The sequence below is a fragment of the Rousettus aegyptiacus genome, unplaced genomic scaffold, assembly GCF_014176215.1.
Source record: "Rousettus aegyptiacus isolate mRouAeg1 unplaced genomic scaffold, mRouAeg1.p scaffold_m13_p_3, whole genome shotgun sequence".
NCBI lineage: Eukaryota > Metazoa > Chordata > Mammalia > Chiroptera > Pteropodidae > Rousettus > Rousettus aegyptiacus.
This window is the reverse complement of record NW_023416306.1, coordinates 78,247,983-78,263,521: the sequence shown is the minus strand read 5'-3', so window position 1 is coordinate 78,263,521 and position 15,539 is coordinate 78,247,983. Positions and strand designations below refer to the sequence as shown.

General features: G+C 37.3%; 1 protein-coding gene across 1 annotated transcript in view; it reads left to right on the top strand.

The window, feature by feature from the left end:
* Positions 1–2,146: 2,146 nt before the first annotated feature.
* LOC107518834 (contactin-associated protein-like 3) overlaps positions 2,147–15,539 on the top strand; it is a 192,690-nt gene continuing 179,297 nt past the window's right edge. The window contains exon 1 of the mRNA XM_036218262.1: positions 2,147–2,280. Coding sequence (XP_036074155.1) covers positions 2,211–2,280 — 70 coding nt within the window. The 5' untranslated portion in view covers positions 2,147–2,210. The remainder of the gene's footprint in view (positions 2,281–15,539) is intronic.

Genomic DNA, 15,539 nt, shown 5'->3' with positions numbered 1-15,539 from the left:
ATGTTCAATGTCCTGCTTTGCAGGAGTGTGGGCCCAGAATCTCAATCCTTTCTGTGCTGGGTCTTATCTCTGGCTTGTAACGCCATCCTTAATGCCTGCTCAAGTTATTCACTGGCAATTATGGAGGTGCCTACTAACCCATTTAAAATGGATTTCCTGTGAAAAGTTAAAGAGAGTTTTCATGGGGGACAACTATTCTGTTACAAAGACATTGAGGCTCTGTCAGAAGGGGTTTTCAGAGCTTGACTGACTTGGCTTCCAAGCATGGTTTGCTGTGTGACACTGAACAAGTTTCTTAAACTCTCTGAGGTCCATCCAGTCTGTCCATCTGTTAGATAAGCATAGCAGTACTTACTCCAAAGGAATACTATAACCATTTATGTAGATTATACACACACGGGAACTGGTATATAGGTTTAAAAAATCCTAATGTACATCGTTAATTTATATTTGCTTTAAAATATTAGAAATAAAATATTTAGGGACCAGGACTTGTGGCAGGTACTGGAGGTATCTGGTGAATGAATGAAAGTCACTCCAATGTCTGTGACTTTTTCTTAGTTTCCCAATGCACCTCTGAGCAAGCTTTGCTGTTCGCATTTCCCAACTGTAGCCTGCTGGATGGACGGGAAATGTTTTTCATTCCCAGGGGTCCTGAGTGAGCATGGAGAAAGCTGTAAAGTTGAGATCAGATGCTACATATTTTGGTCAAATTCTCGGGCTTCTAGTTGTTAACTCTATGGCCTTGGCAAGCTATTTAAATTTTTCATTCCGTTTTTGTTTTTTATTCAGGCAGCAAATTAGGAATCATAAAAACACATTTTCTGCTTTGTTCTGACGCAGTGTGGCCCTGCAAGCGGGGTCCTTTCATATTGCTCATATTCCGATCACTTTGGAAGGTGGGAGAATGCCTGGGGCCTGTTCCCCAAGTCTCAGCACATTTGTCATGAGTTTGCTCAGTTTTAAGAGAGTATTGATCCCTGGGAGGCCTTGCTCATGACTCCTTCATTTATATCCACTGGTAGCCTTTTTAAGAGGTAGAAGGGGCCACTAGACTAGCAACTAATTTTGGTCACGGGTCTTGAAATCTTTTCATGAGTCATCTGGCTTCTAGCTTTATACTATGAAGCCCCTCCCTTCCTTTTTCTGATATGGCTTTACCTTTATATTCCATTATTTTTCAACATGTCCCTTAGGGAAATGCTTGCTAAAAAAATCTGGCTAGAACACAATACATATACAAGTGTTTCAAAAGTCTTCACGGATCAATTAAATCTATCGTCTCACCTACTTTGCATAATTTCACTTCTTCTGTGATATTTGGAATAACATTTCTTCTCCCAGGATGCCAGTTTATGGTTTTATGTATCTGCTGACCATAACTCTCACGTGTCCAAGTAGGAATATACATAGTAAAATGCTGGCACTAGTTAGTGGAAGCAGTGTGGATTTTTAATTTTTTAAAATAATTCATTTTTATTGTTATAGTTTTATTGAGATATAACAACATACAACACAGTAAATTTAGAGTGTAAAGCATGATGATTTCATATATGTATATATTGCAAAAGGATTACCATAATATGATTTATTAAGGAGTTTTTAATATGAATCATAAATGAGTAGAAAAAACAAGTCTTCTTTACATTAGTTTTCAATACATGTAAATATTTTCTTCAAACTTGATTAGTTATTCCTTTCCTAACTTCTCCTTTCAAACTGAAAAAAAAAAAATCACTATCATCAATGCTAATGCTGAAGCATCATCACAGCCGGCCTCCTCGGCTTGAAGTATATTGAACTGCTCAATTGTTCTGAGTGGGAAATAGCCAGTAAAGAAGCTAGCGCCGAGGATCCCCAGCGACCTTCCAGCATCCGCACTGCACTCCCTCTCTCTCCTTTACCACCTCTCCCCTCGCGTCTCCCGGCTCAGCTCAGGTTTAAGCGGACAGAGCATTGACTCGCTCTTCCTCACACCACCGCCAGGGGCGCCCGGGTCCACGTGGAGCCCGCGGCCGCGGGAGCGGGGCGGACAGGCGGCCGGGCGGGGTGGGTGTGGCCACAGGTGGGGCGCAGCGGGGAGGCTGCGTGGGATCGTCGCGTGCTGAGCCAAGAGCGCTGGAGACCAGAGGGGAGGGCGCAGCAGGGCCTGCGCGGAGCAGGTACCAACAGCTTTGGTCTTGCGGTGAGGAGTCCCGGCGTCTGAGAACATGAGTCCTGTCGCGGTGCTCTTCCTTTTGATTGCTAAGCCCTGGAGCATAGGCGTAGCAGGGAACACTTGTGAGTACAGCACATGTTTTCAAACTTATATTGATAATTTAGCTTTTGTGTTTGTCTTGTTAATTGATCTTTACAGAGGGAGTCGCTAGCATATTTCTGAAAACGAGGCATTTAAAAAAACTTCTCTAAGTCCCAACGCTAAGATAGGATGGTGTACAATGATTTTCCTCTTGTCAAGTCTAGAATACATAAAGCCTTTTTTGACTTTTTTTTTTTTGTCTGAGCTGAATCCTATGTTGCTGTTTTGAATATTCATTAACAAAGCTCAAGTTTTGGTAGAAACGAAAATTCTCTGAGAGAGACCAGCGAGAGAATGGCATGAGATCATGAGAAAACAGCATGCCAATATAGTCATGTATTTCTTTGTAGTATTAATGCATTTTGTAGCATTGAGTCAGGAAAGGAAACTGCGACCGGCCTGGCGGGTCCTGCATCAGCACAGGTGGTTGAGATTGGCGTCCTGCGAATCCATCTGTGACCCGGGGCTCTGGTGAGGCGCAAGGGCTCCCAGCAGAACCCACCCGGAAAGCCTGGGGAGATGGACCTCTTCAAAGCGAAAACGGCCCGCCATTCAGGTTCTTTTAGAAGTGTACATGCTTGTATTATTATGATTCGTTGTGTTTCTGACTTGTTGGTTTGGTGAAGATATATTAACCTAGTACTGATCTAAAGATGCTAGCCAAATTGATTCAGCCGACCTCAAGGTATGGTATATTAATCTGGAAATCAGAAAAGGTTTTAAAAGTGTTAGTCAGATTGACATCTCCATCACAGGGCTTTTCTTTCCTTGAGGGATTTTAAGAAGGTCCCCTTGTCTTCCCTTACAACCGCACCCCCTCCAGACTTTTTTTTTAAAATCAGGTTGTGGATAGTAGGAAAAGCCAGTGTGCTTTTCAAGAAAAGTGCTAGTAGGCTTTCTGGGAAACTGACCTTGCTGCCAGGCATCTAGATTTAGCTCTTAGGGGCCCAACTCTGCCATCACCAGGGGAGGCTGAGATGATTTTGTGCTGTCATCATTTAGTATTCGCTCATTTAATGCCAAGTTGTGTGTGAGTCACGCCTAAAATTGAGCCTCAGTCTCTTTTATGCAAATACTGCCCTGTATTTCAGATACAATTTGAATTTAGATATGTGCCGAATTTAGATTAATCCATGAATGAATTAAAATGGGGCATTTACGTAAAATCTAACCCTTAGGTCCTTCAGTAGAGCATTTGTCATTTTGCTAAGAAATTAAATATGACTGGTACTAAATGAATTGTAGAATAATTCAACACACTACACTGAAGTATGATTAAAAAGTCACTGGAGGTCATTTTACTTAAAGCAAATATGGCTTCAAAAATCCTTCCCATGGGAGAAGCGAGTGTCCTGTTGCCTTTCTTGTTTCGTTAGCTGTAATTAGAGGATATTGGCAATATCGGTTGTTTTGATATTTCTTTATTTTCTATTTGTATTTTATTCCCTAAAATCCACAGAAATATCAAATTCTTTCCCACTGAGCATCTTCTTTAGAACTCACATACTCTGGGATGCTCTGTGTCTGAATATCCATGCAGATACTCATGTCTAAATCAGATGCGTCAGTCTAACTGGGTCTCTGACTGAGGCTCTTCAAATGTCAATGCTAGTTTTCATTTTCAGCCTCTTTTAATTTAGATGTATTTACTACTGTTATTCTACATTCAATGAAAGTCCCTATGTAAATTTGTATCGCTAAGACCATTTTAGATACTAAAATTAAGAGTCCTTGATCACTACAAATATGGCTATCGATAGGTTTTCAAGCATCAAATATATGTTTAAACCACTTTGTAGACTTAAAGATTCATAGAATCTATGCAAATTGCATTTGATAATTTCTTGGTGATCTCATTTTAACATTATCATTTGTAGTAGTAGAAATAATGGTGAATCTCATGATGGTCTAGATTAGTTCATTTGACCAATTTAATTTTTTCTTTAACTCCTAAATAATTGAGAAGTATTTGTTTGCATTGTGTATGCATGTACAAGCAAGATATTTTAATCATGTCTTTGAAATCTGTTATTACTGAGTAAAAGTAGAGGGGTATCTCTAGTCCTGCCTCATCACTTGAGAAATACTGTGGAGGAGTTTGCCAACAGGGTGGGATTCAAGCTATGAACAAGAAATGATGAACATAAGCATTGCTCAAGCTTTTGATGGCTAACCTTTTTTACTTAGATATTTAAAAACTCAAATAGTCTTTTCAGACATGACTTTAATAAAAATGAAATATTTTTGAGCACTAATAAAAAATTAATGAGAACCATATATAATTTTTTTTAAAAGCAAAGATTTTCTCAGATGGGCCTAATGACATTTTTACTCCAATTACAGCCGATTCTCTGCCATCCATCAGCCAGGGGTTCAGCCTGGGTGAGGTTTTATCATCAGACATCTTCTCAAGTAATAGGACTTGCTTGAAACATCTGACACCTCAGGTTATACACATTTTTACATGATTCTTTTTAGTCAATGGGAAATTGTAAGTCAAAAGGATTCTGCACAGGGGGAAAATTGTTTCTAAATGGCTCAGATCATGGGCTTTTTTCCCCCTTCTCTACAGCGTTTGTGTTTTCGAAGTTAAAACAAGTTGAATGGACTGCATCCTCCAAAATATATGACCTAGGACCTGATATTTTAAAAATGTGAACAGCCACCTGGTCTGCCTCTAGATCTTTTTTGTCCTCAGTCAAGTTGAGAGTGTTAATATGGAGCTGTTCTCCTCAATGGAACTCAGGGGGAAAGTCTGAGTATAGATTACAAGTTATAGTCCTGTTTTCTTGAAGTTGTATAGGCAGTTTTTTCCTTCCTACAAAGAGGCACGGATGGAGGGAGGGAAGTGAAGCTGTCTGCTTTAGAGTTATCCTTGTGAATATAGTATTTTTTTAAAATGAATTCCAAGACCTTTCGGGAGGAAGAAGACATATAATCAGAATACAAAAATGTCAACATTTTGGTAGCTTACATAATGTTGTAAATTTGTCCCGTGGATTGTCATCATGCCCCTCAATTTAGGAATGACACAATTAGAAGTTAATTTACAGCTGAATTATTTTCCCAATATAAGTAAAGTATAAGCTATAGCAGTTGCCCCCTCCTCTTCCCCTCTCTATGAAAAAGAAAAAAAGGACTGAGTATCTGTTAGAAATTTTAGTCATTGATAGTGATTATTTGATACAAATGATGACATATGTAGATCCAGAGATTCAATTTAGTGAGTATGACTGACTTGATCCTACCCTGTTAAATACCAGCACTTATAATTTTCTCTGGAAGCTTCCTTTTGTTTCCTTCCCTTGTCAAAAGGTCCTCCTCATTGCAAGAAGAAAAGATATATGTCTGGCCCACTGCAAGTGGGGCATACACTTTGAATTGTCCTTTTAAGAGTAAAAATCTGGACTTGTGTTTGTCCATCAATGCCTCTCTTCTTCCCCATTAAACCCTGCATACATGTGAGAGGTTTCTGTCCATGATTGGGGGTGCAGATTAAGCCCATTTTGTTGGCCAACATGGGAAACAAACCCATGACCTTCATGTAATACTTAGTGCTTGACCAAAGCAATAAACATATTAGCACTTCAGTCTGAAGATTTGTGTCAGATTTGAACCCTTTCTTTATTGGAGTGTTAACTTATTTATGTGCCAAGCATTACTCTGTGTAATCTTTGGTGATAATCTTCTATATAGATAATCTTCTATTACAATCCTGTAATAGAAATTATCTCACAATATTATCCTTTAAAAATATAAATAACATACATAGAATGATATAATAGTGAGATACTTGTATCGTATAAATTATCCTAACCCCATAACATGATTAACTTTAATTGTTGGGTGTTAAAATTTATGCATGCAGATTGGAGAGACTGGGCATAATATTACAATTACTAAGAATTAAAAAGTCATGAATATTTATTTCAGTAAATATATAATAGTGTGTTTGTCATATGCCTCTTCTCTAGGATTTTGTTTTTCAGAAATCTTGTCATTTCAATGGGTATGGATTCTTTGTAATTACTTGCTAAGTGCCAACATTTTTAATTGCTAAGTGAGTCCACTTAATCTCCAGTAATGTTTGTAAGGAGTGTAAAGAGGTTCGATATAGTCTATAAAGAAATTTTTTGCCATGGCTAATATGGACTAAAGTCCTGCCGATGTTTTAAATGGTTCAGGTTTTTCTTTGCCTCAGTAGCATGCTTAGTGTTTGTCTAGAGAGAGTTTGATCTTTCTTCCAAGTTCATCAGTTTAGTATAGATGAGAGCCTATGAGAGGATGTGCCATGAAGCAGGTGAACGGTGAATCCATTTGCGGATGTAGTGAAACATGTCGAGGAAAGGGAGCTCAGAACATAGAGCTGAGTGTTTTCGTAGGAGCTCGGACTTTTTGGAAGGAGCCTTTACTAAACTGGTGAACAGATCCTTATTTACAGTATTTGAATCAACTTCCCAGAAATGCTGAGGTCCAGATGCTTTTGAAGACTTTGAGAAAACAAAAACATTTTCCCCCCACCAAAAACTTACATAGTTCATATCACTATCAACACAGAGTGACAGGCAAGGGTAGAGCCAGTTTTTGTGTACATGTTTCGTTCCCCACAAAACTCTCTCTAGACAAACAAACAGAATGACCCTGAGTACACATTATAAATGATCCTCCCAGGCCTGAAAAGATGTTCTGCGGAGAGGACTGGGCTTAAGAAAATCTACTTCTTAAGTTGAGCTGATTTGGAAAAAAAAAAAAAAGTCCAAATCGTTCAAAGGTATTTAAACATGTTCACTAAAAGAGAAAGCTCTATTAACTGAGTAAATTTTAAGTTGAAATTTTCCCTTTAAATCAAAATCAGAGTTTGCATGTAAAAGTATAAAATAGGTCAAAAATTTTTGACGTAATAAATCCAAAGTTTACCTGTAACTCCAGTTTTCTGAATAACACAGATGAAATTAACCTCTGAATCTTCTCCCCACTTACATTTTAGAGTCTATAAAGACTTGGCTTCAACATACAAAGTTCTTCGGAGTGCTTTCTGAAGCATCCCCAACTCCACTTTCCACCTGCGTTCCGCGATAGCTTTAGGCATCTGTCAATTTGTATTGAATAACTTCTAAAAGCTGAATTATTTATATCTGCTTATTTCTGAAAGTCATTAGACCAAATGTAATATGTTCCTTCAAAGTATAGATACATGTTTTTCCTAGTTTGAATTCTATGGCATAAGATTATGGGTTTTAAATGTCTTATCATGGATTAAGAAAAATTATATATAATTTGTAAATCCTAGAAGAAGGAGGAATGAAAGCATGACCTTATTCAGGAACATTGTTTAATAGGTCCACATTTGTTTAATTGTGAAGGAGAGTGCATCTATGTTTGACTTGGTCATTTGCTATTTGATTAAAATTCAGACACTGATATGTTATAAGTTAAATTGATATATTTTTTAGCAAGTACAAGTAGTAACTCCAAAGGTTTTATTGCCCCATAGGACATGAGTCAATTTTTATGTAAACTAGCAATCTCATTCTAACATTCTTTTATAAAATGTCTGCAATTTCCCAGTTTCTCAAAACGCCCTTTTACTGGCTCATTCATTAATGAATTTGTAAATCTTGGGCATGCATTTGTTGTATAGTTGTATGAATTGTGCATTTAACTTTTTGAAGATAGTGCTTTGATGTAGAGTAACTATGTCTTTTAGGTGTACACATAGCATAGTGTGATAATAAGTGTGCTCAGTTTGATTGTCGCTTTACAGAAAATTTTCTTTCGGGTTTATTGGAAACTTTGCTCTGCAGCAATACAGCAGGGAGTATGGCTTGAATCAGAAGGAAGAAATACCTTGTTTTGTTCCACATAATAGTTATTTTCAATGTACTGATTTGAAATATAATTGAAGTATGAAGCATTTACCATTTTAAGTAGTTTAAAATTAAAAACTATAGAATTTCTATTTAAATATATGTCCATCTAATAGACCAGTCAGAAAACAAACCAAAACTCCCTCTAAGGCTATAAATCACAAATGAAAAAATGGTGTAATACATCTTTCCTGGGCAGAGCCTTTTATTAAGTTTTTACCCTGTAGTACTTTCGGATAAGATACTCCTAGATGGTGTGTCAGTTATGTCTAACTCACGAAGAGCAACATGAAAAAAGTTTGCTTATTAAATGGGCAAGTATATTTTTGGGCATGTCATTTTAGGGGATATGATAAATGGTGTGTCATATATTTAAATTTATGCCTTCCTAAATCTTATGAAGATGTGACTTTTAGACATTGTATAATTTGTGGTTCCATCACCTGCCTTCGTGGTTGTCACCTGGAGAAGGAAACTTTATGCCGTGTGTTCCTGTGGGAGGAGGGGGCTGCTGAACCCTGTTTGGAATCTGTGGAAGTTTTGATGACCTTGCATAGCCACTTGAATGCTTGGACCTAATGTCCTCATTCTCTTTTCATATCATCCCATTACTTGGGGTGTTCAAGACCCAACAGAAGATTTCTATGGGCTTGTGAGCAAGCAGTGAATTACTGCTTGGATTAATGTAGGAGTTACCTGCTGCTTGAGACATTAAATCAGGTGCTACCTGCAGTAGTCAGGGTTGTAATTAGTTTTGAATTTTAACATCTATAAATCCTCAGTCAACCAGAGAAGTTGATAAAGTCAAGCTAGACACACTATTTTTTAGGAGTGGTGAATTGATGGCAGAAGGGGCAGAATGATCACTGTGTACATATGCAAATTTTTGTGTCCCCTGGGGGAGGTGAATGAGTACAGAGAGCTGCTGAAGGAATTAAAACCGTTGTCAGTTGTTATAAGAGAAGCACATATTAGATTAGGCAGCAATTCAGTTAAGCAGAATTGAATTATTTCTTATTTGGTACCATGCAAAATGGATGTTCTCCAGTTTGAATTTCAGTTTGAATTTTGAATTGTATAAGCAATTAAGTAACACAGCGACACTGCCCTGACCCAGTTGAAGCTATTGCCTTCCCATGACTGAGGTGCTCTGTGTTTTAGAGCATTGGTAGGAACCCATCCATAACCTAGAGGCTGAGCCTGCCTCTGAGGCCTATCCAGGTCCTGTTTCCTGTGAATCTAGTAGTAAGGGTGGCTGGTAGGATTTAGTTCTAAAGGCCAGTAACTGTATGCAAGGGGACCCAATTAGCATTAGAAAATAATGTAGTAATTCAATTTAGGTCAAGAAAGTCATTTTAATCAAATGGAAGCAAATATTGCAAGAACCGTTAACTATTTTAATGTCTCAAATTTGGCTGACTTATGAAAAATAATAATTGTCTATCTATAGACATGTTCAAATGTTTAGAGATTATCGAAATTAAGGATCTGTTCTCTAGCTGTACATTTGCTGTGTTTTTAATGTTTAGAAACTTGAGAATAAGAATATCACTAAAAGTAATACAACATAAAAAGAAAAAATAAATACTTATAATGTCATCAAGCTAGCTAACTGCTATGTGTCTGTGATTCTTAGGCTTCTTTGCAATGTGTTGATTCATGGAAGTTCTGGTGGGGAAACTGTTGCTTCAGAGTACATCCCTTATTGTGGTATGAAATGTGCAGTCATTGCTAAAAGTTAAAAAAAAAAGTGGGGCAGGGGCCTGAAGGAGGATATGTTGAATAGAATTAGGTATATTTAAAAGAGTTCAAGGAAGCAAACACCAAATTACTCTTCTCTTTCTTAAAGTTACAAGGAATATTTCTGAAGAAAAAAAAAATTCAGACATAGAACACAATAGAGTTGATCTCAGAGCCAGTTACCCATTAGAGAAAACCAAATGATCAGTTTTGAAGTAAATGCAGGACCCAGAAAACACAATATTGGTTTTCTAGATCATAAGAATAAAATTTTGATTATAATAATTTACCATTTTTTTTGTCATGAGGAACTACTGTTCTACTTAGTAAACCTTAAAACCTGACCTTTGTGAGATTTCTATCACTATTACTGATTGATTTCATTCCTTCTCCTCTCATGTGACAGAATTCGTTTGTTGGAAGACAGAATTCATTTGTTGTATGTTTGCCTAGACAAAGGTCCTTTTCCTTATAGAGATTATTACAGGGTGAAGCAGGAGGGAGTGGGAAGATACAAATTGTAGGCTAGCCTACATTTTAACATGGAAAGGATATATGTCGTATTATTAATCAGGATCTTAGTCTCTAGGGATGAGGCTGAGCAGCTCCCCCTCAGCCCTATCCCTGGTACCTCCATGCCCAGAACCTCCATAAAAGCATCTTCCTCCTCCATTTTCTTGGATGTAGGATGACCAGCTGTGGTGCCAAATGATTGCCTGGGTTGGCTTGCATGCATTGGGCTGAGCAACAAGGTGTCCTTCCTCTTTCACTGCTCCCATGGTATCCATTCCCTCAGAGGTCTTCCACTGTTACTCCATTTCACAAGTGTAAGAGGGACCAAGTGGGAGGATGTTAGTGAGAATGACAAAGCAGCACTGCACCCAAAGAACACTTTTCAGAACTTAATAGTTGTTTGATTATATGTGGAGTAATCAGAAAGGGAGTGTCAACAATTGTGGTATTGGCAAACATCTTTCAGTGAAAAGTGACGAGAGAACCCGATCAAATGGACTTAAACAAAAAAGGGAATTTAATTTCAGATACAGTTGGATACAGGTGGTGAGACTGCGCTGTCAAAGTTGGCCTCTCATCACCCTTCTGGCTGTCTTCCCCACACTGGTGTGTCGCTCAGGCAGCATTCTGCTTAGAGCAATGCAACCAAGGTCAGACTGCCCAGCATACTAATATAGAGAATGCTCTCCTCAATTGGAACTTGGGCCCTTATCACCTTTAAGCACTTATTTGTTTATTCTTTCACCCAAACTCCAAAAGAGCAGGGACTTAATTTTTCTTTGTTGTTGTTCCCATTTCCTAATCCCCAGAGCACAGGAGGGTCCTGGAAGTCAGTGGGTTCTCAACACATATTTGTTGAGTAAATAAAAAGGTGAATGATTCTCTTTCCCAAAACATCCAGCAAAATCCCCAGACCTGTTGCTCCTTGTCTGGGCCACGTTGTATGGCCATTCTTACCCAGGGAGAGGAGGGTGTGGCCTTTTGACTAACCAGGGGTATAGCCAGGAAGTGATCGCGACTTGATTTTTGGCCAAGTACTTTGCCTGCATCACTTTCACAAGAAAGTAAAATGCACCATCCATTTAGGTAATTAGTGTAACATCTATTATGAAAAGTACTAGCTTTCAGGCTCTTGACTGGTTCCTAAAAGAGCTGGTTGGTTATGTGTCTTCATTAGATTTTTAAACTTACTGAAAGTGAAAGCGGTATCACATTTCTTTGTCTCTACAGTGCTCTGCCAATGGCACTCAGTATTTACCAAATAAATGAAAGAATTAATATATTTAAAATATGCTATTTTGGAAGTATATGGAAGACATGGAGAATCCCCATGTGTATCTTGTAGGTAACCTAATAAAAATGGATTTTCATGTGAGTGTCCTTGAGCTCTCCAACTGCCGATGCATTTGTTTGTGGAAAGATCCATTGGCTGATTTGAGTGTTCCATTTTTTTCAGTAGCAAAATGCATGACATAATTTCTGGCCTAAGGCTTGGATAAGAATCATAGTTCATGTTATTAAAGCTACTGGGAGCTCTTGAGGGAGAGCTGAAAAGGCCAGGTGTCAGGAGAGCTGAAAAGGCCAGGTGTCAGGAGAGCTGAAAAGGCCAGGTGTCAGGAGAGCTACCCAAGACCAACAAGTAGGAAAGAGGAAGCCTTTGGGTAGGTGTTGTTAGTTAGGCTGACCCTTTCTAAGGAGATTTTGGATCCAGTCTGATCTGAGCCAGGCTTCATATTTAGGGTCTAAAAATCGAAGTGCCTGGGAGCAGTGTATAATTGGAATTCTCCAGAAGTCTGGTTATATTGTCTAGTTGATACTTGAAGCAGCATATAAACCAGGTGAGAGAGGCTAGCTGTATGTCAGGTCAGAGGACATGCAGGCCAACAGATAGCTATTGCACTTCAGTGTGGGTGTCCAGTCCCCTCCTTGACACACAGGAGGCTAAATTCATTTGCGTTACAGCTGCCTCTGGGCATGGGAGCCATGGACTCTGTGTCCAGTAACCTGTCATGCCATAATGAAGCTCCTGTTGTGCTTGTAGTTTTGAAACCCCTGGTCTGTGCTGGAGAATTTCTGAGTCTGTTCATGACTGGTCATTATTGTCAACAAAACCTGCTATTATTTGTGAAAAATTGTGACTAGCTAGCTCAAGGGCATGATGATATGCCCATGCTATCACTTAAAGAATATCTCTATTTTCAAAAGAAGGTTGTTTCTAATTCTGTTTTCCGAATTACGTGGAAGGGGCACAGTGGAGGTATATAAATGAAGATGATTCTAGCAGCTTTCCTTCAAACAACATAAAGCTATAAAATTCAACAAGATGTGCTAAAGTAATGAATCACACTTTCAGAAAGGCAATGAAATAGAGTGGTTATGAGAAGAATGAGTGGATTGAAATTCTACTTGCATGGGTTACTGCTGGCCGTGTGACCTTGGGTAATTTGCTTATGGTCTTTGTGTCTCATTTTCTTATCTTTAAAAATATAAGTAATAATAGCAACTTAACTCACAGAGCTTACATGATGATTAAATTAATTAATATTTGTAAACGATGCCTGGAATATAGTAAGTCTTCAGGAAATTTTACTCATTATTATGTCTCCTGTTGACCATAAGGATAAAATCAGAAATGTGACTTCAATCCATAATCATGGGAAGAATAATGAGATAAGCAATATTTTAGGGAAAAGCATTTATACTGGGTATTTGCATTATCCAAAATATCATCACAAATAATTCAGGATGAAAATAATATTACGAAATAATAATGAAAAGACTATGACAGAATTAGAAACCTTTACAGTACATTGATATGGCTTAGCTTTCTATAATGTCATCTTTCTATAAAGTTCCTTAGATTTATCTGTTTGGGTTAACTTGTCACGAACAACTTTAATCTTTAACTTCTCCCAATTTTATATATTTTTCCCCTAGCTGAGAAGGACTCTCCTGATCAAGACAATATGCCCCTGAAGCATATACCTCTTGTTGTCTAGCTGTTTTTTTTTTTCTGAAATCTTCTAGAATACACAGTATCTGGCCATCAGTATGGATTCTCTAGCATTTATGATTATTAAGTAAGTATTAGTCTATAAATTGAACATATTTTAGATAATTTGGGATGCCATCTCAATTAGAATGCATATAAGAACATGGGTGTGGGCCCTTAGAGAGAGAGAGAATTACTATTTTATTCTGAAAGATTAGGTTTAGCTCTATCTCTTGAATTAGTTCTTGTCCCTTTTTTTCAGTTAGTTACCCCATTATCAATTTTATCAAATGCTTCATATCCCTGGTTGTTGCTACTGTCTTCATCGTTTCCTTGTCTCTAGTGCATCTCCTTCTGATCAATTTGCTATCCTGCTGTCAGAGTAATCATTCTAAAGATCACGTACCCAATGATCTTACTTTCCTGGGTAAAGCTTTTTATATCTTCCCTCACCACCACACACACACACCTCAATCCTTTATTCCTTTCAAGTTTCCTTCTCTTCGCTCACTGCTCCTATCCTTTCCTTTAACTGACCCTAAACCACACCACTTAGCTACACTAGCATTCTTCCACCATGGCTTTTACTTACCCCGCCCTCTACATCCAGCATGTTCTCTCCATGTTTTTTCTTCCTGTTGAATGGGTATTCCTTCTGCATTTATCTAAGCTCACAGATCTATTTCCAGGAAACACATGATCAAATAAAATTTAAAACATAAAATACATGAGGAAATAAACTACCATGAGAGATAACCAGCATAAATAACAAACTATAGAATCAGACCAAAATAAACATAGATGCTGAAATAGATTTAGAATATAAATTTTGTTTTATTTATATAAAGAAGTAAAAGATGAAAAGAATAAGATACTATCAAAATTATCTAGTGGAATAAAAAAAAGAACAGTATCAAGAAATGAAAAATGAAATAAAGAATTCAGTGGATGCTGAAACAGCAGATGAGACATAGATGAAGAGAGACTCGGCACATTATAAGATATGTTGAATTAAATAACCAGCATGCAGCACAGAGAGGCAAAGATGTGTAAAACATGAAAGCCAGGAACAGGGTGAAGAGAGACAAGATCTATGTATCCGATTTGAGTTTTGTTAGGAGGAGAATGTGGGAAGAAGAAATGCTTAAGTGTTAATCTGTGGGAATTGCCCAGAATTGAAGAGAGTCAACAATTTTTAGATTCAGGAAGCCTCCCAAATCTCTAGTAATACAAATTTTAAAGAATTCCCACCCACAATACTTTATGTTGGAACTGTAGAACATCAGAATCGAAAGATGTTAAAAGCAGCCTGAGGTAGGAATAACACACAAACAAAATCAGAGACATGAACTCTTAAAGGTAGTTCTGAGAAGGAATGCAGTGTAAAATTTTAAGGAGGAACAATAAAAGAATAGTAATTGGATGTATACATTCCAAGCCAGTAGAAGAAAAAAATGGAATGGGGGCGGTGAAGGGTTGATTTCAATGTATTTAAAAGAAAGTGAGAACAGAGTAGAAGGAAAAAAACCTTTTGGTAAAAGAGATGAATGAGAAGCATAAAATAAAATGAAGTGATAAAGATATAGAGATTTGAGTAAAGTATTTACAACTTTGAGATATACATATGTATATAAACAATTTGAAAATATTACATGGGTTTTTTTCAACTACATATGGAATATTTACTTTTTTGCTTTACCAAAAAGCTAGTTTCAATAAATTTTGAAGAAGTAGCAACATAAAAATAATAGAACATTTTTCAGAACTGAAAAGGAGTAATGTGTTTCTATTATAAAACTCATGTTGTGCTGAGTTAGATAAATGGAAAATAATAATAATAATAATAATAATAATAATAATAATAAAGCACACTTAGAAACATGGTCACATTTTAGATCACCAAAGATAATTATATAAATTGATTTTCTATTAAAGAAAAAGAGCTAGTTTGATTTCAGCAGAGCAGTAATATCAGAAGCAAAATGAGAGGCAGAAATAAACGTAAGTTCTGAGTGAAAAGGACTTTTTAACCAGAAACTTACAGTCAAACTATTATTTAAACCACCAAATACATAAGTAGAGAGGGTGAAGAGGGAGAGTAAAATCTTGCTGATGTATTTTGGGAAAT